The following is a 26,027-nucleotide window of genomic DNA, read 5'->3' as shown; positions in this document are numbered from 1 at the left end:
GGGTCCTGGGATCGAGTCCCACATCGGGCTCCCTGCTCTGCGGGAAGCCTGCTTCTCCCTCTCCCACTCCCCCTGCTTGTGTTCCCTCTCTCGCTGTGTCTCTCTCTGTCAAATAAATAAATAAAATCTTAAAAAAAAAAAATGAGAATATATTATTTTTTTAATTAGAAAACAAATCCCACCTAAGTCATCTACCCCCAAATAACATGTGGGAGGTCCCAAAGGTATGCTCTGCATTTAAACTGATAGCTCATTCCTTTGAGATCTTTCTGTAGTCAACTCTGTTCATTTTAATATAAATTTACCAACTAGTTTTACACACTTTCATTGAATTAAAAAAGCCTCCAACAGTACCCTAAAGTCAAGGGTAGCAACTATATTAAGAACTTCAACTTACATCACAGAATTAAAGCAAGGGAAAAAAACTGTTAAGTTTTTAGTAACTGAAGGGGTTTTAATCACTTTAATATACTTTACCCACTTTAATTCACTTCGAATCATAAGCATAACAAGGGTGTGCCTTCATATTACCTGAGGTGGTTAAGTAGAGGCTGAAGTCTCTCGTCGGACTGCACAGCAGGCAAGGACCTGGCTGTTAACTAAAAGCAGAGAATAGGGTTAGTAAAAACAGCAAACACCAAATACTGAATGTATCTGAACACTAAATGTAAAATGGGGACACAGGAGCAGAAAGAGAGGGAGTACTTAAAATGTAAGTACATTTTTTTTCTTTTTTAAGTTAAAGAATTATACAGAAAGCAAACATGTTATATGAGTAAAGCTAACCATATGGCCTTAAGTTTTGCAGGGTATGCCACTGAGTTTAGAAGTAAAGAAAAAGGAGGTAAAGCAAAGAATAAGAGACTATCCTGAGAATATCTTTTCATGAGTTCATGAGAAAACCTAGTCATAAAAGTACATTTAAAGTACATTTTAGTCATAAAAATATTATCTTTCTAAATAAAAATGGAAAAACTTCTAAACTTATAGCAACCAACCTTGTAGCACTGAATCCTGGGATGAAGAAACTGGGGAGAGAGACTTTCATTTATAGCTAAGTCACTGTGAAATTGGTTACATGCAGAATTGGTTACACACACACACACACACACACACAACCATGCATTCCCTTCATTTTGACATTACTATAAGAAACCAAAAATATCTTTTAAACATACAAAATCAACTCAAAGTATTTAATATTGACATATGACCCCAAACTGATCTAGAAAAGAGAATGATAAGATTCAAAGCCTTTTTCTTAAATATTGTATACCTCAGGTTGACAGTGTATCATGAAAATGTGAGCCTTTGCTATACTTTACTGCAATATTAATGATATCTCTATATGTATCTCTTTTCTCTCTGTACTTAAGAAAAAGCCCTCTTATGCTATAACAATTTAACCTCCCCAAATTAAGAAACATTCATCCAAAGCAATCAGATAGCTTGAAGTAACCTTAATAAAACACCAAAACAAAAATAAAAGATTTCTTCTGCATACAATTATGGCAAAATAGTTCTTGAAATCTACCCATCAATTATTTGACAATTCGCCAAAGAGAACCTTCTTTAAGGCAAACAACAAACTGAAAAATATCCTTTCTAATTATTTCATCCATTAATTAAAATGTTCTGGAAACAAAAAAGACATTTAATTCATAACACCTAATTTTCAGTATTATGCAAGTAAAATAAAACTATCACTTTTAAAACCTCTAGTATATACTATATTTGTAGGAAAAAATGTTGACCAAAATGCCATATATGAAGTCATTTTTTTTTTTTAAGATTTTATTTATTTATTTGAGAGAGAGAGAATGAGAGACAGATAGCAACAGAGGGAAGAGGGTCAGAGGGAGAAGCAGACCCCCCGCTGAGCAGGGAGCCCGATGCGGGACTCGATCCCGGGACTCCAGGATCATGACCTGAGCCGAAGGCAGTCGCTTAACCAACTGAGCCACCCAGGCGCCCTATGAAGTCATTTTAATTAAATCATATCTAATTAATAATAATGGAGAGGCATCCCCACTTTGGGGCAAAAGTTAACACAAGGCAACAGTTATCAGCTAATTTAAAATAAAATGAGACAATTAGTCTGCCGCAATTTTAGCACACAGCCAAAAGACTCTCAGTATCTCTAAGAAATGTTAAATCTAGTACTTCATGACATATAAAATGCTATCAAGGTTTTATAAACAAAACACTTTAATACTTTAATACACCCTATATCTGCTAATGTGGTCTAAAAAGAAAATTTATCTAGATATTTCAAAAGTCAATTTTTTGAAAACAGATGGAGCAGACAGACTGGGCTTTTTCAGTTACTTCTGTCAATCTATATAGCATGCTTTCTAATCAAACTGTCTTTTTCTAAATGAAAGCAAACAAACAAAACCTTTTTTTACACCTCAGTAACAATATTTCTAAATGTCTATTTATTCCATAGAGATTTCTCAACTCAATTCTATCTTTTTTTTTTTAAAGATTTATTTATTTGAGAGAGAGAGCACGTGAGTGAGCAAGGGGGAGAGGGTTAGAGGGAAAGGGAGGGGGAAGCAGACTCCCTGCTGAGCACAGAGCCCAATGGGGGCTCCATCTCACAACCCTGAGATCATGACCTGAGCTGAAACCAAGAGTGGGTGCTCAACTGACTGAGCCACCCAGGTGCCCCAACTCAACCCCATCTTAATCTTAGCCTTCATTTCTTTTTTCTTCAACTATTAATACATCTCCACTGCTGTTTCTGCGTCCACTCTTGCCTCTTCCCTAATTTATTCTCCACACCAAGGCCAGAGTGAAATTTTCAAAATGAAAGTTAACCATTCCCCTAATCAAAATTATTTAATAATTCCCTTAGGCTCTCAGGCTGACGTTATTACACATGTTCTTTCATTAGCCTTCCTCCTAAAATATCCTTTTGGGCCACATCGCAGGAGCATAGGATGAGTAGGACTGATTACAGGCACACTGCGGAGATACTTCAAGTTCAGTTCCATACTACCATAACTAAGCAAATACCACAAAACAAGTCAAACAAATTAGTTGGTTTCCCAGTGCACATAAAAGTTATGTTTACACTATATTGTAGCCTATTAGGTACGCAATGGCATTATGTCTAAAAAAATGTACATACTTAATTTAAAAATACTTTACTGCTAAAAAACACTAACCATCTTCTGAGCTTTCAGCAAGTCATAATCTTTCTGGTAGAGGGTCTTGCCTCAATGTTGATGGCGGCTGCCTGATCCAGGGTGGTATTAGGTGGCTGTGGCAATTTCTTATAACAAAAGAAAAATATGCCACATCAATTAACTATTCCTTTCAGAAACGATTTCTCTGTAGTATGTGATGCTGTTTGAAAAAAATGTACCCACAGTAGAAGTTCTTTCAAAACTGGAGTCAGTCCTCTCAAACCCTGCCACTCCTTCCTCAACTAAGTTTATGTCATGTTCTAAATCCTTTGTTGTCATTTCAACAATCTTCCCACCATCTTTACCAGGAGTACATTCCATCTCAGGAAATCGCTTTCTGTGCTCGTCCCTAAGAAGCAACTCCCCACTTGTTCAAGTTGAATCATGAGATCACAGCAACTCAGGCTCATCTTCAGGTTCCACTTCTAATCCTAGTTCTCTTGCTGTTTCCACCACATCTGCACTTCCTCCGCAAAGTCTTGAACGTTCCCTTAAAGTCCTCCATGCAGGCTGGAATCGACTTCTCCCAAACTCCTATTAATGTTGATATCTTGACCTTTTCCCACGAATTACAAATGTTCTTAATGGCATCCAAAATGGTGAATCCTGTCCAGAGGGTTTTCAATTTACTCTCCCAGATCCATCAGAGGAATCACTATGTATGGCAGCTAAAATCTTACAAAACATATTTCCTAAATAAGACTTGAAAGTTTGAAGTTACTCTTTGATCCACGGACTGTAGAAGAGATACTGTATTAGCAGGCATGAAAACATTAATCTTGTACATCTCCACCAGAGCTCTTGGGTGAGTGGGAGCATTGTCAATGAGCAGCGATATTTTGAAAGGAATCTTTTTTTTCTGAGCAGGAGGTCTCAACAGTGGGCTTAAAATATTCAGTAAACCCTGCTGTATACACATGTGCTATCATCCAGGCTTTTTTGTTCCATTTATAGAGCACAGGCAAAGCAGATTTAGCATAATTCTCAAGGATTATTCCTAGGATTTTCAAAATGATAAGAGACCACTGACTTCAACTTAGAGCCACCAGCTGCATTAGCCCCTAACAAGACAGTCGGCCTGTCCATGGAAGCTTTGAAGCCTGGCACTGACTTCTCCTCTCTAGCTATGAAAGTCCTCCATGGCATCTTCTTCAAATATAAGGCTGTTTCATCCACCCTGAAAATCTGCTGTTTACTGTAGCACCTTCAGGAATTCTCTTAGCTAGAGCTTCTGGGTAAACTGCCGCAGCTTCTACATCAGCACCAGCTGCTTCACCTTGTACTTTTACGTTACACAGACAGCATCTTTCCTTCAACCTCATGAACCCTCCTCTGCTAGCTTCAAACTTTTCTTCTGCAGCTTCCTCACCTCTCTCTCAGCCTTCAGAGAACTGAGGAGTTAGAGCTTTGCTCTGGATTAGTTTTGGCTTAAGAGAATGTTATTGCTGATTTGATCTTCTATCTAGATCATGAAAACTTTCTCCATACAGCGTTAAGGCTTTCTTATCATTCATGTGCTCACTGGAGTAGGACTTGTAATTTCCTTCAAGAACTTTTCCTTTGCCTTCACAACTTGGCCATTTGGCACAAGAGGCCTAGCTTTAGGCCCATCTCGGATTTTAACACGCCCCCCTCACAAAGCTGCATCATTTCTTTAAAGTGAGAGACAAGTGAGTCTTCCTTTCATCTAAGCACTTAGAGACCATTGTAGAATTATTAATTGGCCTCATTTTAATATTGTTGTGTCTTGGGGAACAGGGAGGTCCAAGAGGAGAGAGACACGGGGGAATGGCTGGTTGGTGAAACAGTGAGAACACAGAAAACATTTATCAATGAAGTCTAGGTCTTCTTTGGGCACAGTTTGTGGTGCCCCAAAACAATTACAATAGTAACGTCAAATATCATGGATCACGGATCACCATAACAAATATAGTAATAGTGAAAACGTTTGAAATATAAGAATTACCAAAAGGTGACAGAGACACAAAGTGAGCTAATGTTACTGGAAAAATGGCACCGATAGACTGGCTTTGATGCAGGGTTCCCACAAACCTTCAACTTGTTAAAAAAAAAAAAAAAAAAACCACAATATCTGCGAAGCACATTAAAACAAGATATGCCTGTGTCCAGCTTCTGCCAACTCCACAAGACACAAGAGCCATAGCTCCAGTTTCTGGAACACATACGCTCAATGATTTGACTCCCGCCTCACCCCTTCCCATTTTCTGTAACTTATTTTCACACCTTAATCACTGACAAGAAAAATTCCTCAATCACTGGTCAATGCCTGAGTAAAATTATTTTGAGGAAGATTTTGAGTTTTCCAAAGGTTTTGCTTTCAATTTTTAAAACAATTAGCATTTTCAAAAAGAGCATGCATCTCTTCACGGTAAGCAGATGAGGTTATAAAGCTATTCCAAAGCTCTTTAAAGCCATCTGCTGACCTTTTGCTAACAGAAAATAAACCTCATTTTAGGGACTGCTGGCTCCATCATTTCTCTCTGAGCCCAAGTAGCTCCTACTACACTCACCGGACCATGAGGGGCACTGCACCCCTACCATTGGCAGGACAGGTATTTAATTTATTTAAAGCTTTTCAAATTCATGCTTTGAGCAAAACTAAATCTAAATCAAAACTAAATCACAAATGTCAGCCTTACAAAAAAGCAATACACTATCATAACAAGATTTTCGGCACTAAAAAACTTTCCTCTATAACAAGAAATGAATAATTGTCTAGTTTAAATAGACTTTGGTTTGCACATGTTTTGTTTGTTGTTTTTAATAAAAAATACAGCAGTGTCCTTGACATGTAAGAATGAAAGGGAAAGAAGATCTATCACAGTTTACGTCGTGAAGACTAAATGGGTTGTTTGAGTTAGGACTGTTTCATGGGAACCAGAATAAAAGCTGGCATAACATATAGTATACTTCTTATTATTGCTGAGAGGTTGGGATGTCCTTTCATTATTAAGAATATATCTAGCAAAATGAATTAATTAATGCAAGGCCTGTGTGGTTTTTAATCAAGCATAACAAATAACAGATTCTTAAATAAATCTCATTTTAATGATCAGGATCACTGAGTCTGTCTTGCATTTTGCCCTATTTTTAACTACAAAAAAATAAGGCATTTTGCCATCTAAGAAGTCTCCTTTTAATGCCAATAAATACCACATGGATTCAAAGGTACAAAAACCAAGAGAAAGTCTGGAGGTATGTGGTCCAAACTTGGTCCAACCTTGTCACTCCCTGCCTGCAGAAACCAGGTTCTTCAGACCACAAGCAGCTAGCTACTGCCCACGTGCAGAGCCTGTGCTGGCACCTGAGATCAGGACCCACACAATACACTGCCCTAGTACAATCCAAAGCAAACCATACTTTGCATATAAACAGTCAGAGGCCTTTGCCCAATCCCAGTGTGATTCTGTCTCCTCTAATTTCCTTCACTTTTCAAAACAGGACAATGCTCTTCAAGATGCACAAACCCATGCACTTTCAGTCTTGAAGATCCCCAGATTTTGCATTCAAGGTTCCTTCAAGTCGTTTGCAATTTGGCTCAAATGTAATGGCCTCCCAGAGGCCTTCCCTAATCACCCTTGGTAAAGCAGTACCTCTCTGCAGGTATTGTTAGTCAGGCAACTTGCAATAGTCATCACTATCTGAAATTACCTTTGTACTTTGCTTATTTGTGTGTCTTCCTCTCCCCAAAAGAATATAAACTCTCAGGGCAGAAACCTTTTCTCTCCTGATAACCACTTTTCCCCCACTGCTTAAAACCGTATATGGTGTGGCATACCGTAGGCACTCAGTAAATACCGCAGAGTAGACGAAAGGTTCACCTCGCTCAAACGTTTCCAATGGAAGCATGGGTTTAGAGAAGTCTAGACGCTGACCCTTTTGGTCCTCCATTTCTAAATTTTTCATAAATAAATATGACCTATCAACTAGAAGGGCCACACATGTTTCTCTTTTCATTTCTAGCTGACTGGAGTATCTTCAGTCCTCCCTTTACAAGGAGGAGCAGTGTCCTACCACTCAATGCAATTGAAACTACAGCTCCCTGGTTCAAAGGAAACAAGTAGCCCAAAAACACAAGTCCAAAACTCAAATTATGGGTATACTATCACAGGCATTACCAAAAGACTAATCATGACACAGTTCCTTCTTTCTAATCTATGTCTTTCTGCATGGTTTTGTTTTGTTTTGTTTTGTTTTGGTCATTAAATAATAGCTACAAATAAAGCAAAAATGTCAACTAAAATCTATTTTTCCAACATTAGTGGAAGTTTAAAACACACATCAAAATTCAGTCTTCTACAGTGAATGTCCATTAAAAAAAAAAAAACTGGCAAGACCGCAACTGCTTCAAAAATTTACAGAAAATGAGCAAGTAATAGGGTACATATGATTCTATTCAAATAAGGCTCACTTAGATGTAAAAATATATATATATCCTTTGGCATTTATTTAATACTACTAAAATGAAAGTGCTGTGTTACACAATTTTCAAGATACTACTGTTAACTGTAGGTAAGTTACTTTGAAAGGGAATCTCAAAACATTCCCAGCTCAAAAGACGTGAGGTTGCAAGAAAATTTAAATTCAAATAGCAATCCGAAGATTATCCACTCAAATATGGAAAACCTAGATATAAAGCATACTTGGTTCTCATATCTTTTCAAGAGTAAGGCAAACACAGAAAATATTTTCTTCTTAGATTTCCACTCAAATTAGGTCAGCCTGGAAAGAGTAATTTTTAGAATTATGATCCTGGAGGTAAGTACATGGGTATCTGTTTTATTCTGCATACATTTGTGTTTGAAACAGTTCAAGAGAGGAAAGGAAGGAAGGCTGACTGATTTTCTAGCACTGTGAGGAATGGCTTAGAAGTGGGTGATCCAGGGATCTAAGATGAAGAATCAAATCATGGCAGAAACAGTGGTAATAGAAAGGAAGACATGAATGGGAGAAACATGAAGGAGGTATATTCTACATAATTTTATGCCTAAAACAGGAGAAATTATAGAAGATATCCTGGTAGGTAGATTGTTCTATTAATTGCAACAGAGTGGCCACAGGAAGCAGAGGAAAGAAGAAAGGAAATCGTGTGTTTCGGCATGCTGAATTCAAGGTGCTTCTGAATACCCAAGAGGCAAGTGAACATGCGGATCTAGAGCCCTGGAGAGGATATGGTGCTAAAGATATAAATTTAGGTGTTGTCAGCAAATAAGTCACAGGTAAAGCCACGGACTTGGCAAAAAAGGCCAGGGATTATGCATAAAGCAGGGATGCCCAACTGTCAATTCACTAGTAGGTTATCAGAGTACAGTGTTGAGGGTTCATTCCAAGCTGCATCCAGGAAGAGAAGAGGACTGAATGCCAACATCTGCTCTGGATACGGAATGGGAGATTAGAGGTATCTGCCTGGTATGTGCTATCCCTAGTGGGAGTAATAAGGAATTTTGCCAACAGACTTAAAAGTTTATAACACTGATTCTAAGCAATTACAGATTCATGAGAGAGGGAAGGTGGGGGGAGAGAGAGGGAAGGTGGGGGGAGAGAGAGAGAGACAATACAACCAACAGATCCTTTAACTCTTTCATTAAACACCTGGAATAAATGAATTACAATTTGTAAAAGAAAACGTTCCCAAAGGAAAGCACTCTGCCTCCTGGTTGTGAAGCTATTGCTCTTAAAAAGGAGACTGCTGTCAGCCCGCTGCTGCTCTGAAGCAGAATTTGTAAAAGGGCCCACAGAAAGGGGGAAAAAAATCATGATCTCCTCCTCCGAATGGCGGGCATGAAGGGAAGGAACAAGAACACACAAGCAGGTGAACTACGTAAGTAAATACAGTGAATGGTTCTTAAAGAATCAACAGACATTTCGAAAACAAAGGTGACTCAATCAGTTGAAAACGAGGAACAAGACAGTGGCTTCGTTTTAAAATAATAAATCCCTTCTTTCTGAATTACTCACCCAACGCTGGCTAAATTAAAACACATAAAAATGACAAGAAAACAATGCTCACTTGGAAAATATTGCTCAATTTTGTTCTCTGGCGTTTTTACCCTCTACAACTCATTTCAGCTTCCTTATAAAACTCAAGAGGAATGACAATATGCACTAATATCAAAGTTGTACCTTAGAAGAATTCCAAGATGGGTATCAGCACAAGTTAGACCTTTCCTTTCGTTTAATCTTGTTCTACTCAAAGAGGCAGAAGAGTACTCTCTTCCAGTGATATTAGGGCAGTGACATTTATGTACATGTACAAATGGCAAAGAGATCAAATTCAGGTGTTCTTTGAGTAGACTTTATTTTTTAGAGCAGTTTTAGGTTCACAGCGAAACTGAGAGGAAGGTACAGAGATTTCCCGTATACTCACATGTATAGCCTCCCCCATGAAAGTGACACAGTTACTACAACTGACGAATTCACAGACACATCATTATCACCCAAAATCCATAGTTTACATTACGGTTCACTCTTGGTGCTGCACATTCTATGGGTTTGGACAAATGTTTAACACATGTATCTACCACTGTAGTAGCAGACAGAACAGTTTCCCTGCCCCCCAAATCCTCCATGCTCCACCCATTCATCCCTTCCTTCCCCCATCCCCAATTCCTAGCAAGCACTGATCTTTCTACTGTACTCTCTCCACAGTTTTGCCTTTGCTGGAACATTACAGGGGCCAAAGGCAGGCCTCTCCCGGATGGGTCACTTGGACATGAACATTATTTTGAGTTAACAACAATCAAAACCCAGCAGATTCAGGAAAGGCTCTTTACTTCCCCTTCAACCGCCTGCTTGTACTAGAAAGAGAGCTATTAACAGAGATTCCTCTTTACGCAAGAAACTAACAGGGCAACCTTTGTTTTTCAAGCATCTCCTCACCTTCCTGTTAATGGTTTTCTCCCCTTTGTATCCTCAAACCATAACCATCTCCTTAGCTCATATAAGCAGTATGTTGCCGCACTGTCTTTGGAATTTCCGTGTCTGTGTGGATTCCCCATACATATGGTATTAACTTGGATTTTCTCCTGTTAATCTGTCTCATGTCAGAAGCACCCAAAGGGAAAGAAAATTCTTCCTCCCCAACAATATCACATAGTTGGAATCATACAGTATGTAGCCTCTTCAGATTGGCTTCTTTCACTCAGCAATACGTATTTAAGGTTCCTCCAAGTCTTTTCTGCGTTTGATAGATCATTCTTTTTAGCATCCCATCATCTGGATGTACCCCCAGTTTACTTTTCCATTCACCACCCGAAGGACATCTGGGTTGCTTCCAACTTTTGGCAATTAACAATAAAGCTGCTATAAACATCCATGTGCAGGTTTTTGTGTGGACACACGTTTCAAATAGGTGTCTTTTTAAGTTAAGAACAAGTGGGAATGCTTTTCAAAATGTCTTTACAATCTCATTTCATAAAAGATTTGAGATGGCTCCTACTGCACCTTACTTCACACAAGACATTTCGAAAACAAAGGTGACTCAATCGGTTGAAAATGAGGAACAACTCAAACTCTAGAATACTAACACTTTTCTACTAAGTTGAAGATGCATATATTATGCTTATGCATATGTTCTAAGAGACACGAAATTTATACGTTGAGAAAATAATTTTTGAAATCAAAAGGCAACAATTTCTTTAAAGAGAGACCTCGCAGTAACAAAAAAAATAGAGCTCTAGAGAGAACAGGTTGTTCAACAGAACTATCACTTTTATTACTGGGGCCAAGGCAGATGTCAAGTAAAATTAACTTTTACAAGCAGCTGCTCTTTTAACTTCATTGATTTTAACAATGGAAAATCCTGTGTCTTTCTGAACTTCATTTTCTTATAATAGCAAGGGATCCCAATTACAAATCCCAAACTGTGAGAATCCCCCTTGCTTCTGGAACCAAATTTGTCCCCCCGTTTCATGTTCCCCCTTGGCTGCCTGAGATGCTGTTCACCACTAGTCTTAACACTCTAGTACTTACATGCCCACAGCACTTTCTGGTTGTCACTGGGCGCGTACACATATTATCTCACTTGATCTTCACAACAGAGTTGGTTTCATCAGTACAGTGCTTGAGTACATGAAAATTTCTCTATCAGCTAGCCTCAGACATGATTTTCAGTATGTAGGCTCTAAAAACCAACGAACAACCTTGTCAAGCAAAACGCATAGATTTCATTTGAGCTCTAAACATGCCCAAGTAGTTTAATTTCCAAAGAATATTAAACAGTGCAGAGTTAACAAGATATTTCCAGTTCAGGGGTCTGGATGATATGAAGAACTGAGAGAGTAAACCTGGGAATAGTGAAAGCAGACATCCCAGTGCTGATTTTTGATCATGAAACCTATGGAGTGAAAAGAAGCTTGTTATTCAGAGGCTAACCTAAGCACCTTACTGATGCTTTACATCATTTAGAAATGTAAAACAATTGCTTGAGCAAGGGAAAAAAAGGGATTAAGAGATGTGCAGTGATAAATGTACATGGATCACTGGATTTTTTTCCATAAAGTAAAATACCCATAAAGTCATTTTACTTCTAGACTACTCCAATAATTTTGGTTCAAAATTCTTAAGCTACTATAGCAAGCAGTTCCACAGTTAGACTTCTCATAAGCAAAACAAAGATCTGGCAAGTGGAATTCAACACATTTTGTTTTTCATGGTGGCACCCAAGAGATAACGAATTGTCAAACTTTCGGTTGTCTTCTTAAAGGACTGCTCTTGTGGAGTAGGAATGAGGGCAGCAGAAACACAGCCAACATTCCTCACGTTTTTACTACATGCAGGGCATTTTAGTGGGAGTTCTATATAGACTCTAGTCCTCACAAGATTCCTAAAAGTGCTATTATCCCCAGGGCACCCCAGGGCTTCACAGACTGTTCAGCCAAAGGAGACCTGGAACATCCAAGCAGAGGGAACAGATGACCCTTATGCCCTAAAGCACCATTTAGCCTCATGTATTTATCTTACCCAGAATTTGCATTTGATTCTAGAACCTGTCCTTCTTGGTTTTACTATAAAGTTGTTTATTTTACCATTGAGTAAAACAGTGCCATTGCTGTCCTATATATATCTTACACATTCCCTAATATAGCCAGTCCTAAATATTTGGCCATCCTATAGCTTTAAAATACATGCTACCATATTTCTACTCCTTATAGTCTCCCTGAAAGAAATCTCCAGTGCTACATTTGGGACTGGGGAGTTGGCTGAAATGATTCTGTACCTTGCTAGATTTCACTGGCCATAGCCTGTGTCCTTTTGTACAACTACCACAATTACACAGAGCCAGAACTGACATTTGTTCAGCCATAAATCTTTATATGCAAAGACTCTAAAAATCATTTAAATTCCTGGACTTCTCATTCATTTAATAAATTTCTGAGGCAGTAACTGAAGTTCTAAAGCTCCTTATTCATTATCATAGTTTCATTCATCATTTTTGTCTCCCAAAACATCTATACCATATTTACCTAAGTTTACATTTGTCAATTTCCTATTTAATGCAAGAAATATACTTATCTGAGTTTTCCAGAACCAAACTGTTCCTTTTCTGTTGGTTATTTGTAACCATGACTCCTGAGCAAAGTATTATGTGGAAATTTTTCATAAAGCTTCCTAAATACGCACACAAACTCAACTATGTGCACTGAAATTGCCAACGCATCTATAGGCTTCCAGTAAATGTTTAAAAGATTGCCCAGACAGAATAGTGGCTTTCATAGTGCATGTTATTCATCTTCTTTAAGTAGTACATCCCATGATTCTTTACCTTCCTGCTGAGTCTTATTTCCTGGTATAAATGTCAGACATAAGCTACACATTACAGTGGCAATCTTATCTCCATTCTAAATATTACTAAACAATGTGCCACTTCTAATGTTGGAAACTTTAAACATAATTTATTCTGTACTACCTTTACATGGTTAAATTTATTAAGTAATCTAAAACTAGTATCAAAAGATCCACAATTATATTTATTACCAAAGTGAAAAATATGTATGTGTAAATTTTCACACATTTTCTACAACAATGTTTTTTCCCTTGATGTGGACTTTTTATTAACACTTGGAAGTAGAGACAGAGCAATAGGGAATGGAGTGAAGGGGGTGGACAGGATTTCTATTAAAGCATCAGTAACAGTCATCTGTTGGATGACAAAATACAGTCCTTGGGAATGCACTTGAAGAACTGGAGGGTCTCAGGTCATTAAAAACAACTGATCAACAAAGATACATAAGACTTCATTTCCTTCCACAGCTGAACTTCAAGCCACTGATCCAAACGTATAGTTCAAGGATGGTAGTCCCAGATGGCTAACAACATACCTCTAATGTTTATGTTAACAGATGCTGCAGCAAGTATTCATTTGCTTAGTACTTCAGCTACTTTTCCTTTCCTCTATGACTTAATTTTCACTGCTGTCTTAGAGCACCTTGATTTCTTCCTTAATAAAGACTCTGCCTTTGCAGATACAGAAAATGTTTTTAGTTATGTGTAAAACAGCCTAGTGTGCCTTCACATCTCACTCATAGTTTATTTCTCTAACCTGAAATGAGTTACTGTACTATTTTTGGATTCATTCAACTTAGTCGAAATTTAAGCTATTTTCTATATTCATTAAGTAGTCCTACAGTTTTCCTTCAAAAATAAAGCCATTATATAATTTTGTTCCTCTAATAATTTTTATATTTAAGCACTCCTGAGAGGAGCTCCTTAAAATACTTGACCAGCTTTCAATTACATAAAATTAGAGTCTTGTGATTAATTATAGAACTTCTGATTATATTTAAAACAAATCAGAACAGGAAAAATAAATAATTTCCATTACTAGGACATAAACATCAGTAACAACCTCTAATTATGAAATGGAAATAGAAAAGTATAATGTCTTTACTGTGGTAAGGGCATTTAAACAATGACAACTGGACTTTTCACCTCAGCACTCTATCAGATGCATTTTCAAAATGGTTTTTAATTCATCATAAATTTAGAGACAAAGCTCATTAATACAACTGAGGAAGTAAGAAGAAATATGAAATAAATGTATTTTGAAACGTTTCAACAAACATAGCAGGGTACCCCAAGTCCTATTCTTTCTTCCTTTTATTTTTTTTTTTCAAGATTAGGAATCATCATAAGTAACAACCTGGATCACTGATGTCTTCTCATTTCTTATTTCAAATAACATACAATCCCCTTAAGAACATAGGCCCAAGCCCCTGAATTTAATTTATTAATATAAAAGAAATCATTTCATTGTTAATCTAAATCACCTAGTAAATTTAAACTCCATGCAAAATTCCATTTTTCTAAGAAAAACATATTTTTCTTACTATTTCCTTTCAGGTTATGACCTCTTCTATTATTTTTAAGGTTGGAGATAATTACCAGAGTCTATGGTAAAGAAGAGATGCTAGTCTAAAAACTGAAAGAATCCTTACCTGCTTGCTTAGATAGAGAAGGTTGTTTTTGTTTTGTTTTAAATAATATGGCTATTAGAACAACTGCCTATCGTTCTGACTGCCCAAAATTATGAACTGCCATTTCAGTGATGGAATGGGCCCTAGCTAATATTTTCCTGCAAGCTATCAAGGGTGTGTGGGTTCTAGACCACCATGACATACTATTAAGTGCACCTTTCCCATCTGACTCAAAGCATCAAGGTATGAAATCAAGAGAGGGGATAAAGTAAGCACGTTTAAAGACACATTTCCTAAGAGTACTCATTTTAGTATATCATATTTGTAAAACATCCTTTGATATCAGAACAGCTAGTTGAGACTTTTAAAAGACCTTAACATACATTTGACTGATTGCTTTCCAATGACATTATTTCATACTTTCTGGCACAATCGGGCTGATAGTGTTTGATGGATAACCAGACAAGCAAAGGACAAGTCTGAGCAACAGCCATCCTTTATATCTGACATCTTCATGTTTTATTACATATCGTAGGGAAAGAGAAAGGGAACAACACCCATAGGCAATGTTAGTTCCAAAAGATCTTACTACACAAAGGCCCAAATCAGTATTATTTTGAAGCAGCCAATCTTGACATAAAAATGCATTTTGTTGCAGGTAAAAAATCATCAACAGTTATAAAATTGGGAGAGAGAGAGATCTGCATCTTACACTTCTTAAAGTTTACTTTCTCTAATAAAATGCTTTAGACAAAGGGCCACAAGATCTCCTGGAAAAGGACAGTACACAAAATGCAAAGCTTGGTTTTTCCTGTTCTGCTCTGTGCCTGACTTATTTTGCCCCCTCAGCTTGTTCATGTTAAGCAAATGTAAATGAATGTCAGCATGAACTAAAATCAGTCCTACCAAGATGTTTCAACAGTGCTGGCATGTGAACTTTCAGACAGCTGACAGAATTTTAAAGGCAACTACTGAAAAACATACATTTGTCCCAAATTTCCACTGAGATTTTTTTAAAAAGGGACATTAATATTACCTAAAAGTACTCAGCAGACTTTTTTCATTATAGACACATCATAGTAAAAATATGGGGAACTAAAGACTTGAGACAACTGGACATTTGGAACAGCATCCTGTGACTTTTCACCAATGTTCTAGCTGGAAGTCAAAGAAAGAATTTTTGGCCCCTGTGCCAGGAAAGAACAGAAATACTATTCATTAATATGAGCAGGAGCAATTATGGAAGGAAAGATCAGAGGCTCAGTGTTGTCCATGTTAAGCTTGAACTGCCTGTTAGACAACCAGATAGAAACATCTGGACTTACAATATAAAACTGTAAAACCAGCCAGAATATTCTATAGATTTATGGGTTTTAACATAATTTCTACCTTGAAAACTACAGCAATCAAATAATGTCTTCCAGTCTGAGTGCTCCATTTTATGATTAGCTACAATTAATGGATATAAATATATCACTTGCTACAAGAGCATTCAGTTCTAATACCCCTTACTACAACTGAGGTCTTACAAAAAGCTCTTAAGCCACCCAACAATTAGAACACTGAACCATCATTTGCTTCAGGGATGCACTGACAATATGGTAGCAATTAGCTACATATGGTATTGAATTCTTGAAATGTGGTTAAATTGAGATATGCTGTAAAATACACACCAAATTTCAAAGACCTAGTATGGAGAAGAGAATGTATACCTTGTTAAAAAGTAAGTATGTATTTTTTAAAGATCTTATTTATTTATTTATTTGAGAGAGAGGAAGAGAGAGCACATGCATGAGCAGGGGGAGAGGGAGAAGCAGACTCCCTGCTGAGCAGGGAGCCAGACACAGGGTTCAATCCCAGGATTGAGATCCCTAAGATCATGACCTGAGCCGAAGGCAGATGCTTAACCATCTGAGCCACCCAGGCACCCCAAAGTATGTATAATAATTACATATTGACATAATATTTCATATATATTGGTTAAATATAATACAGTGAAACCTTTTAAAACATTTTTTATGTAGATACCAGAAATTTTAAAATTACATATGTGGTTCACATTATATTTCTACTGGACAGAGGATTTCTGAGCCAAAGATGAATATGACTTCTTTCTGGTACACAAGCAGTAATAACAGGCAATTTAAATCATTAAAATCTAAGAGTACAAAGAAGAGCAACTGAAAATCAGCTGTGTCATATCCAATTACTAGAAATAGAAAATTATCCATTTTATATCTATGGCTGCAAAAACACATTTCTAAAACGCATGTGCCCTAATATGAGATCAAATTGAACAACCCCCCCCAAAAAAGGAGAGATAGGACTTTAATGAAAATGACAGCAACTTTTCCCAAATATTTATACAAAATCATAAAATTACATATTGTGACCAGCCACCCTAAATCTTTTTTTCAAGAAGGTTATAAAGAAAATATGTCCCTTATTACAATGAGAAGTACTTTATCAAATGAAATATGAATGAATGAATTTACTTTCCAAGTTCTGAATTACATATTATACAAATGATTTCCCTAACCTCAAATATGCAGAATAACAGAGAAAAGGTAACTCGGTCTGATTCATGTTAATGTGTACATAATCTATTCTTTTGCTCCGAAAGTTTTTAGATTTCTTTGGCTATGGTATCCTTAAATTTCGTTTGTCAATCAAGATGTGCCATATTTTTTATCTTTAGGTTTTTCTTATCTTTCTTCCTTGGTTTTCTATTAGCCCTTTCAATCTGAAGTCTTTGTTCTTTCTTAATTCTGAGTAATTTACCATCAATATTTCTTTGAATATTTTTCTCTCCTCCAATTTCTCTTCTACCTCCTGAAAACCCTATATTTGAATGCTGACATTACTATGCCTCTCCTCCATATTTCTTAGCCTTCTCAGTACTTTCCATCTCTACTTTTCCTTTACCTTTGGAGGATTTCCTCAACACGATCTTCAAGTTCATCAATGCATTTGTCACTTGGATTCATGTTCTTTATCTGACTTATTAAGTTCTTTACTTCAACTACTATATTTGTCATATCTAATATTTCCACCTTGTCCTTTTTAGGACTTCTAGTTCCTTCTTAATACTACTACTATCCTCTTTTATTGCCGAGTATATTTATTATGTTTATTTTAAATTACCCTTCTGTTCTAATGATTCTGCTTCATGAGGAGCATACTATTCAGTTTATCTTTTTGTGTTTTCAGCAGTGGTTATACTCTTCGTATGTCTATTTACGGCCTATGAGGTCATATTCACCAAAGGATAAGAGTTAGAGGATCTAGAAACGTGTGAAAAAAGACCAAAACCCAAGTCCTACTATTATCCCTCCTGGTGAATTTGAAAAAGATGAAGATGAGCCACAGGCACCAAATAACCACTCTTGACCACTTCTGTCTCGGCCTACTGCAAGGCAACTCCTTTGGAAGGGATCGGCCTTTAAGCTCTTAAAAGCAGCAGACAGGGAGAAGGCAATCTCCATAGGGTATACTCTGCAAGCCCTAGGAGGACTGAGTGCCCTGGGTTTGCTGGTGAGCTTGTATCGGTTTTCATCAGCTCCTCACCCCAGCAGGGCTTTGTCCTGCCCTGAAAGGATCCTACTGATATCAATTTCTGTAGCAGAGGGACAGGCAATTATCATTTCAAGGCAACTGGAGAAAGTCAACTCAAAAACAAAACTTAAAAGGAAAAAACCTTAAAACAACGTATTTTCTCTTGATTCCTCAAGCCACCCCGTATCCTAAGCTAACCACCTACTCATGCACACCAATTCACAACAGCCTCAATCGCCCCTGGAGGTTTTCTTACTGATTTTAGTTCTTTCCTCAGATCCGTGCTTTCCTCTAACGTCTGCCATTTCTCCATGGTTAGCTTTAGGGAAAGGAGCCAACTGCCCACATTAACTCTATCTTGACAGAATCCCAAATAACTCAGCAAAGGGACAGCTACAGTTTAGTAAAATAGTAAAGTATCAGAAAATAGAATTACCCATAAGTAACTGATTATTAATTAATAACAGTGAGTATCAACAACCTAACAGTTTTTTTCTGAATAATCTAACACTTTTAAAATGCCATACACAGACTTAAAAATACAAACAAACTTCAAATCCAATTGTTGGACTAACACCAACAATTAAGAATAATTCTTGGGGTGCTGGGGTGGCCCAGTCGGTTAAGCATCCAACTCTTGGTTTCAGCTTAGGTTATGATCTCAGGGTCATGAGATAGAGCCCCTTGTTGTGTCAGGTTCCCCACTCAGCAAGAAGTCTGTTTCTCCCCCTCTCCCCCTCCCTCTGCCCGTCCCCCCAGTGCACATGCTCAGGCTCTCTCTCTCAAATTAATAAATAAATCTTAAAAAAAAAAAAAAAGCATTCTTAAACAGAGTGGAACTCTCGTGAAGTGTTTGTGGTCCAACCTAAGTATTGTTAGGGAAACAGTCACTTACAGCTTGTTGCCCTTGAGTAGCCACAGAAGAATGTGTCTTGGGCTCAGAACTCTTCCTTACAAAGAGATAAAGAGCTCTCACAGCCTGTGCTGGTCATATTTCTCAGTCTGGGAATATCTTCCCCTGTTCTGGGTCTGATGTGTATTTCTTTGTTCTGCTTAAGCCTGTGTGTCATGTGGCACATAGCCAACTCCACTGCTATCTCTATTCCAGGGAGTGAGGGAATGGAGTTCTTCACCTGCAGCACTGAGAGGGGAGCATAGACCATCTCCCGGGACCTGATAGGCTGCAGAGCAAGATCTCCTGGCCACGGAGAACCAGTGTCTACTATTGAGAACGATCTTGTTCTGCCTCTTCTCTATGTGAATAAAGTGTTCCTCTATCCAATGTTTGTGTGAGTTGTGTCTTTTTTGGTGACCTCAACACCTGCAAACCACACAGTGGGCTGATATCCTAGGACTGCTGTTCCTGGTAACAGACACTGTCATGTCCTTTGCTATCCTCCACAAAGTGGGACTCGTCCCCTGGAGGTGGTAACAGGTGTCACTTGCTCAACATGTACAAAAACATTCTCAGAACCACAGATTTTTCAATGAAATTCCTAGTGACTGTTTAACCTACATTCTACTTTGGAACTAATGACAGTTTCTAATGTTAAAAAAGCAACAGCTTTGAAACCTCACTGTATAAACTCTGGAGTATTCCTAGGACTACTACTCCTGGTTCACATTACATTGCAGATGATAAGGGGCACAGGAAATGCTGCCAAAGCAATGATTCTGGAAATTCTGATCTACTGGGATTCCAACCAACACCACCAAGAAACACCACATCGTTACTGGCCATACATTCTACTGGGATTCTCCTTTCTAACAACCTACAATACAAAATCAATACTGTATATGCTCTGACTGTATCCAGGGTTATACACCCGGATTTTAATATATGCATGACTGAAAATGGAAGTGAGAAATCAGGTAGAAAGAACACAGAATTGAAGGATGTCAACCTGAGCTTAAAGTCAGACATGCCCAGGTTCAAAGCCTAGCCCATACTAGCTGTATGACCTTGAAGTAGTCAGTTCATCAGTGCCTCAATTTCTTCATCTGTAAATTGACGGGACTAGTTCTTATTTTACATGGCTACTCTAAAAACTAAACACAGTAAATGAAAAGAGACTTACAGACATAATATGCTTTCAATTATTTATTCAGCAAATAGGTACTGTGCCACACTTGGGTGGTGTGTTAAGAGCTCCCGGCTGCTACTACCTAACCGCTACTCAAACTACCACCATCACCATTACTACTACTTCCATGATTTTAAATAAATTGCCTGAGCTTCCCTCAGCATTAATATATGTACTCTTGAAGCAGTTAGCCTAAGAGTATATTTACTGACTGACTTCTCCAAATTCCTCCCATTCCCAATGGATCCAAACATGCTTCTTTTAAAATATTATATTTTAATATATATGTGCAATATTTTAATATATTTTTTATATTTATTATATATTAACATGTATATTTTAATATATAATACATATATATTACTATATGGTTTTTAGTAAAATGCCACCTCCACAAGTCAGTGAATGTGTCTGCTTCTCATTATCTCTAAATACAGTATTTGTAGTACCACAGAAATAATGACTTTAGGTTCCAAATTTCATTGATCAAATAAACTAAGCCCCCACCGTGATATACACTGCTAGATTTTTACATTATCCCAAAAGTAGACAATTCTTTATAAAACAATATAAATAGATTCATATATACAAATACACATATAGACACCTTGACACACACATTAGATGTAGGTCTCTTTTATGTTAGTTTCCACCTTTTTGTCCATCTTTACTACATGAATATTTCATAGAAGAGGGTAGACTTGAAGACACTGATTCAAAACCAAGTTGAGTGCTTGTTCCAATTAAAATTTAATATTAAACAAGCTTATTAGAAGACATTTCTTTGTTGTAACTTTCTAAGGGAATTGTTAGAACTTGACTAGTGATCTTTTAAATTGTTTTTCTGATGTGACGGTGACTGTAAAAATCCAAGGGCTAAATAAAAGTCACCAAAAATAAACATTAAATGCATTTGCCAGGCAGCACACAAGTTTTTCCAAACTGCTTTATTTTTGGAATATGAATAAAATCCTTATGCTTCACACTAGAAGAAATCAAATGTATACTACTCGGGGGTGGGGGGGGCGGGGAGATTGTGGCTCCAGTAACTTTTTTTTTTTTTAAAGACTTATTTACTTGACAGAGAGAGAGAGAGAGAAAGAGCATGCACAGGCAGGGGGAGGGGCAGAGGGAGCGAGAATCCCAAGCTGACTCAGTGCTCAGTGTAGAGCCTGACGCGGGGCTCAATCCCACAACCCCAAGATCACGACCTGAGCAGAAACCAAGAGCCAGATATTTAACTGACTGTACCACCCAGGCACCCCTCCAGTAACTTTTATGTAAATAACTAACCAAATAAGAAATATTTGTCAAGTGTCTACTCAGTATCAATCTACTTTCCCCAGATATCCATCTCAAAAGACCAAGCTGTTTCACAATAAATACTGGTCAATGGTGATCATCTAGCAGTTTCCCAAATCTCATTTCTAATGCCTAAGTTTGTCATTTAATGTGAAATATGACTGGCTGAGTTATGAACATAGTACAACTATTGATGAAGTTGAACATGTCATGTGTACTAGACACATCAGGAATCTGTCCATGTGCCCAGGGCCATCTTGAAGCTGAATCTAAAGCCTCTGCTCCGACAAGGTCTCTTGATTATCTTCTTTCCCTTAGGATGATTCTGTGTCTAAGAACATGAGGCTTCAGATATCTGCTCTCTGTGGTTTTCCTGCCTTGTCGTCCAGCTGGTACTCACTCTACTTTGATCCTGCCAAAACACAAATCTGCTTTGTTATTCCCTGAGATAAATCTTCTAAGTGACTCCTCACTGCTTTAAATACAGTCCCATCCCCTTAGCCTGGTCTACCTCTTTCTGCCTTTTCTTCAGTCCCATCTCTCATCTAACTTCTCTCCTCTTGGGCTATATACTCCAGCCATTCTGAAATGCAGCTTTTCCCATTGATGCAATAGCTCAACACCTATGCTCTCTGGAATTCCAGTTCTTCTACACCCATGCCCCTCTCTGGCAAACACCTATTTATCTTTTCCATTCCTTAAGAACCTTCCAGGAAACTTCTCCTCTCTGTCCCATCTCTTAACCTTAGAGCTAATGACTTCCTCGGGTGTCCCTACAGCACACACTTCTACACTGCTAGGCACACACCTGTTTGCTTGTCGCCCCCCCCCCCTCCTAGACGGCAACCTCCTTTAGGGCAGAGGCCGGGGCTTGTTCATCCCTGCCCCCATAAAGCGCAGCATAGTTTCACTCAATAAATGACTCTGTCAAATGAGCTAATTAACCTCTGCATGTAAGGAAAATGTCCTACACACAGTAAGCATTCATTAAATACCTACTGAATAAATGAACAGACGAATAATTCTCTAGCCAAAATGTGTGGAATCACTACCAACATTCCTATTTCCTATAACCTAAGAGTTTTCAAAATGTAGATGTTAATTTTGTTCCTATCTTCTGTATTATAGACCTAACATAAAACAAAACAAAGCAAAAACAAACAAAAAAACTGGCAGGACTACATTCATCAGCCCTTTCCACACACCAATATCCACTCAGATCTAACGCTAGCAGCTACAAACATCTGAACTAATTCACATGAGCTGTCTCTGCCCACCCTTATGAGGCAGAGCTCTTCCTGACATGAACAGGTACAAACCTTTAATCACCCAAGGGGGAAAATAACAAGTGTTAGAAGGAGCCCAGGCTGAAGCAGCTCACAGGATCTAAGGAGGAGCTTCAGTAAACAAAGGAATGGCAGGGCCTCAGAGAATAGAGCCAAGTACTCTGCCCATGAGTTCAGTTCAGGGAAAGATGTCCTAAACTAACCACCGTGTCCAGAAGTCTGTGAAACCATGATTCCCCAGCTTATGTCACATGGTTACAGATTCTGAACCCCAACTGTGGATATTTAATCCCTCTACTAATCACCTCATATAGCTAACCTACCACTCAAATACTATCTCCACAATTCGAGCTTCATAGTAACTTGTCTTTTCAACTTAATGAGGCAAGTATTCATCCATTCATCAAAACCTACTTGAGTCCCTCCTCCTTGATAGTTACTATTCTAGATGCTATGGATAGAAAAGTAAGCAAGACAGGGGCGCCTGGGTGGCTCAGCTGGTTAAACGACTGCCTTCACCTCAGGTCACGATCCTGGAGTCCCGGGATCGAGCCCCACATCGGGCTCCCTGCTCGGCAGGGAGTCTGCTTCTCCCTCTGACCCTCCCCCCTCTCATGTTCTCTCTCTCATTCTCTCTCTCTCTCTCTCAAATAAATAAATAAAATCTTTAAAAAAAAAAAAGAAGAAAAGTAAGCAAGACAAAATCCCTGCCCTACAGTGATGGGGACAATAAATAAATATGAAATTTAATATCAGGTATGATTAAGTGCTAGAATGAAAACAACATAAGGAGAAGGGAATGATGAGGAAGATGTGAGAGAGCAAGGCTCTTATTTTAGACAGGAAAATTTTCTCTTAGAAAGTCTTAGAAGATGACATTTGAGGAGAGAGACCTGAATAAAGTGAGAACACAAACCGCATAAATATCTGGCGGAGAAACATTCTAGGAAAAGGGAAAAACAAATGCTAAGGGCCTAAAGTTCAAGTGTTCAAGGGACCACAAAAAACTGGGAAAGGAGTGATCCATAGTGAAGGAGAACAAATACAAAGTCCCTGAAACAAGGGAGGGGGAGGTATAGCTAGGGGAAAAAGGCAACAGCAGTTTTACAAAATGAAACTGGACAGGTTAGAAGTTGGGATTTTTTTATTCTGAGTGTGACAAGAAACCACGTGAGTTTCTTCTCATTCCAGTTTTCAACTGACACCAACATCTACACCTTCTCAGGGGAACAGACAGCAACTACAACTGCTAATGACAGCATAATCCCTACAACAATCCCTATCTCTATTATTTACTTTCTGAACATCTGTGTAAATACTATCATGCATCGGGTTTTAGAATCTGCTATAAAAAGATTTTGTGCAATCATCCAAGTGAAGAGCATGATTTTAATTTTCCATGTTGGAAAGCTTTTAAATCTATGAAGCTCAAGCAAAGTCAAAATAATATTTGTGAACAAGCAGAATGAAATAAACAGATTTTAACTATTAATAGTAAGCAGCAACCATAGGATCAAGTATTTGAAATAGCATAAGGTACTATTAAATCAGTGAATAAAATGATACAAGGTCCAGTACTATTTTTTTTTATTTTTTTAAGATTTTATTTGAGAGAGAGAGACAGCGAGAGCAGGAACACAAGCAGGGGGAGTAGGAGAGGGAGAGGGAAAAGCAGACTCCCCACTGAGCAGAGAGCCCAATGTGGGGCTCAATCCCAGGACCCTGGGATCATGACCTGAGCCGAAGACGCTTAACCAACTGAGCCACCCAGGCGCCCCAAGGCCCAGTACTATTTTAATGACATCAGAACTACTTAGTATCTTAATCACTTTAGCACCAACCTCAGGGCACTTTATTTTTTTACTACTTCTACATCACAATTAAATTACCTTCTCCGTGCCTTTCTTTAGTTTAGACCAATACTGGCTCATATTTCATTTCAAGTTATGTAACTACATTTCAAAGAAAATAAATAGTTCGCCTCACAACAAAGGTACTTTTGTTAGATGAAATACCAAGTCTCAGTGATTAATGATGGTGTAACACCAACAACACCTCCTGTCCCGAAGACAAACCCTAGATGGGGTACGATAATGGCATCGCCTTCACTTTTCCCATTCTCCTCCTACTGAATGAGGCTTTTCCTCCTGTTGCTTCTTAGACCTGCAGAATATCATCATCGACACTGATGTACAGTAGTCAATAGTAACAATGCCTTGCCCAGTGATCCTCTCATCTACCCTGAATCACTAAAAAAAATCTTAGCTCTGAATGATCGAAGAGTCATAAATTTTGGTTTGGATGGTTTTTTTAAGCTATAAATCATAGGTGATTAGTGTATTTTCATGTTAGCCGTAAAATTTTTTAAAAGACAATTTCTTTCTGGCCAGGTATTCAGTAAAACAGGATGTGTCCCTTTTAAAACAAGCCTGCTGACAGAATTATAAGACATATTGTTTATGCTGCTGGCATTTCTTTCTGCTGCCGCTGTCTAAATGTTTTAATGAAAGATTGTATTGTGCTCATATCCTAAGGCTTTAATCAAAGCCATAGTTTTAAAAATAAATAATCTGGAATCATCCAAAATGCTTATTTAAAAAACCATTTATGTTCCTAAAAGGGTCAGGGAAGCCATCTGATACTGGTCCTCAGTTTCCCTCCTCAAAAAACTGTTTGGCACATCCGTCTCTTTCTTCCCTCTTGGGTCCAAGAAAGATAAATTCAATTTCCTTGACAAAGATGATGTTTTCTCCTATCTCTTGATGCTCTCCCTAACATCACCATCACATTTTGCTTCAACCAAGCACCTCTGTTCTGCAGCTTTGAGATGATTTGCCCTCACATGCATCTTAAATCTTTCCTGGTCCTATTGGTTCCTCTTTCCTCTTCATAAAAACATGCTTATTTCTCCTCTGTTTAAAAAAACAAACAAAACTCCAAGCTTACTGCTCACATTTATACCACAATCCCTTTAGATCTGGCATTAGTGCTGACCACCAGTATCTATTGAAAGGGTCCCCCCCCCCCCCCCGGCTTCCTTCTACATCTCTGATTTATATATTTCTTTTGCTTACTATTATTGCCCATGTCCAAGCAAAATGTGAACTATCTTCTCTCCATATTTGATTTTAAAATACTTCTAGCCCTAACCTTTCTAAGCTAGAGACTGAT

The 26,027-nt window shown here is 38.0% G+C and overlaps 1 protein-coding gene across 3 annotated transcripts in view; it reads right to left on the bottom strand.

The window, feature by feature from the left end:
* Window positions 1–26,027, bottom strand: part of PRIM2 (DNA primase subunit 2) — a 331,933-nt gene that overhangs the window by 139,732 nt on the left and 166,174 nt on the right. For all 3 annotated transcript variants that reach the window (XM_034990912.1, XM_034990913.1, XM_034990911.1), the window contains one exon: window positions 532–599. In XM_034990912.1, coding sequence (XP_034846803.1) covers window positions 532–599 — 68 coding nt within the window. The remainder of the gene's footprint in view (window positions 1–531; window positions 600–26,027) is intronic.

This window comes from Mirounga leonina, unplaced genomic scaffold, assembly GCF_011800145.1.
Source record: "Mirounga leonina isolate KUSES-001 unplaced genomic scaffold, KU_Mleo_1.0 Mir_53, whole genome shotgun sequence".
Classification (NCBI taxonomy): Eukaryota; Metazoa; Chordata; class Mammalia; order Carnivora; family Phocidae; genus Mirounga; species Mirounga leonina.
Note: the sequence above shows the minus strand (reverse complement) of the source record. Positions and strands in the feature narration are given on the sequence as shown.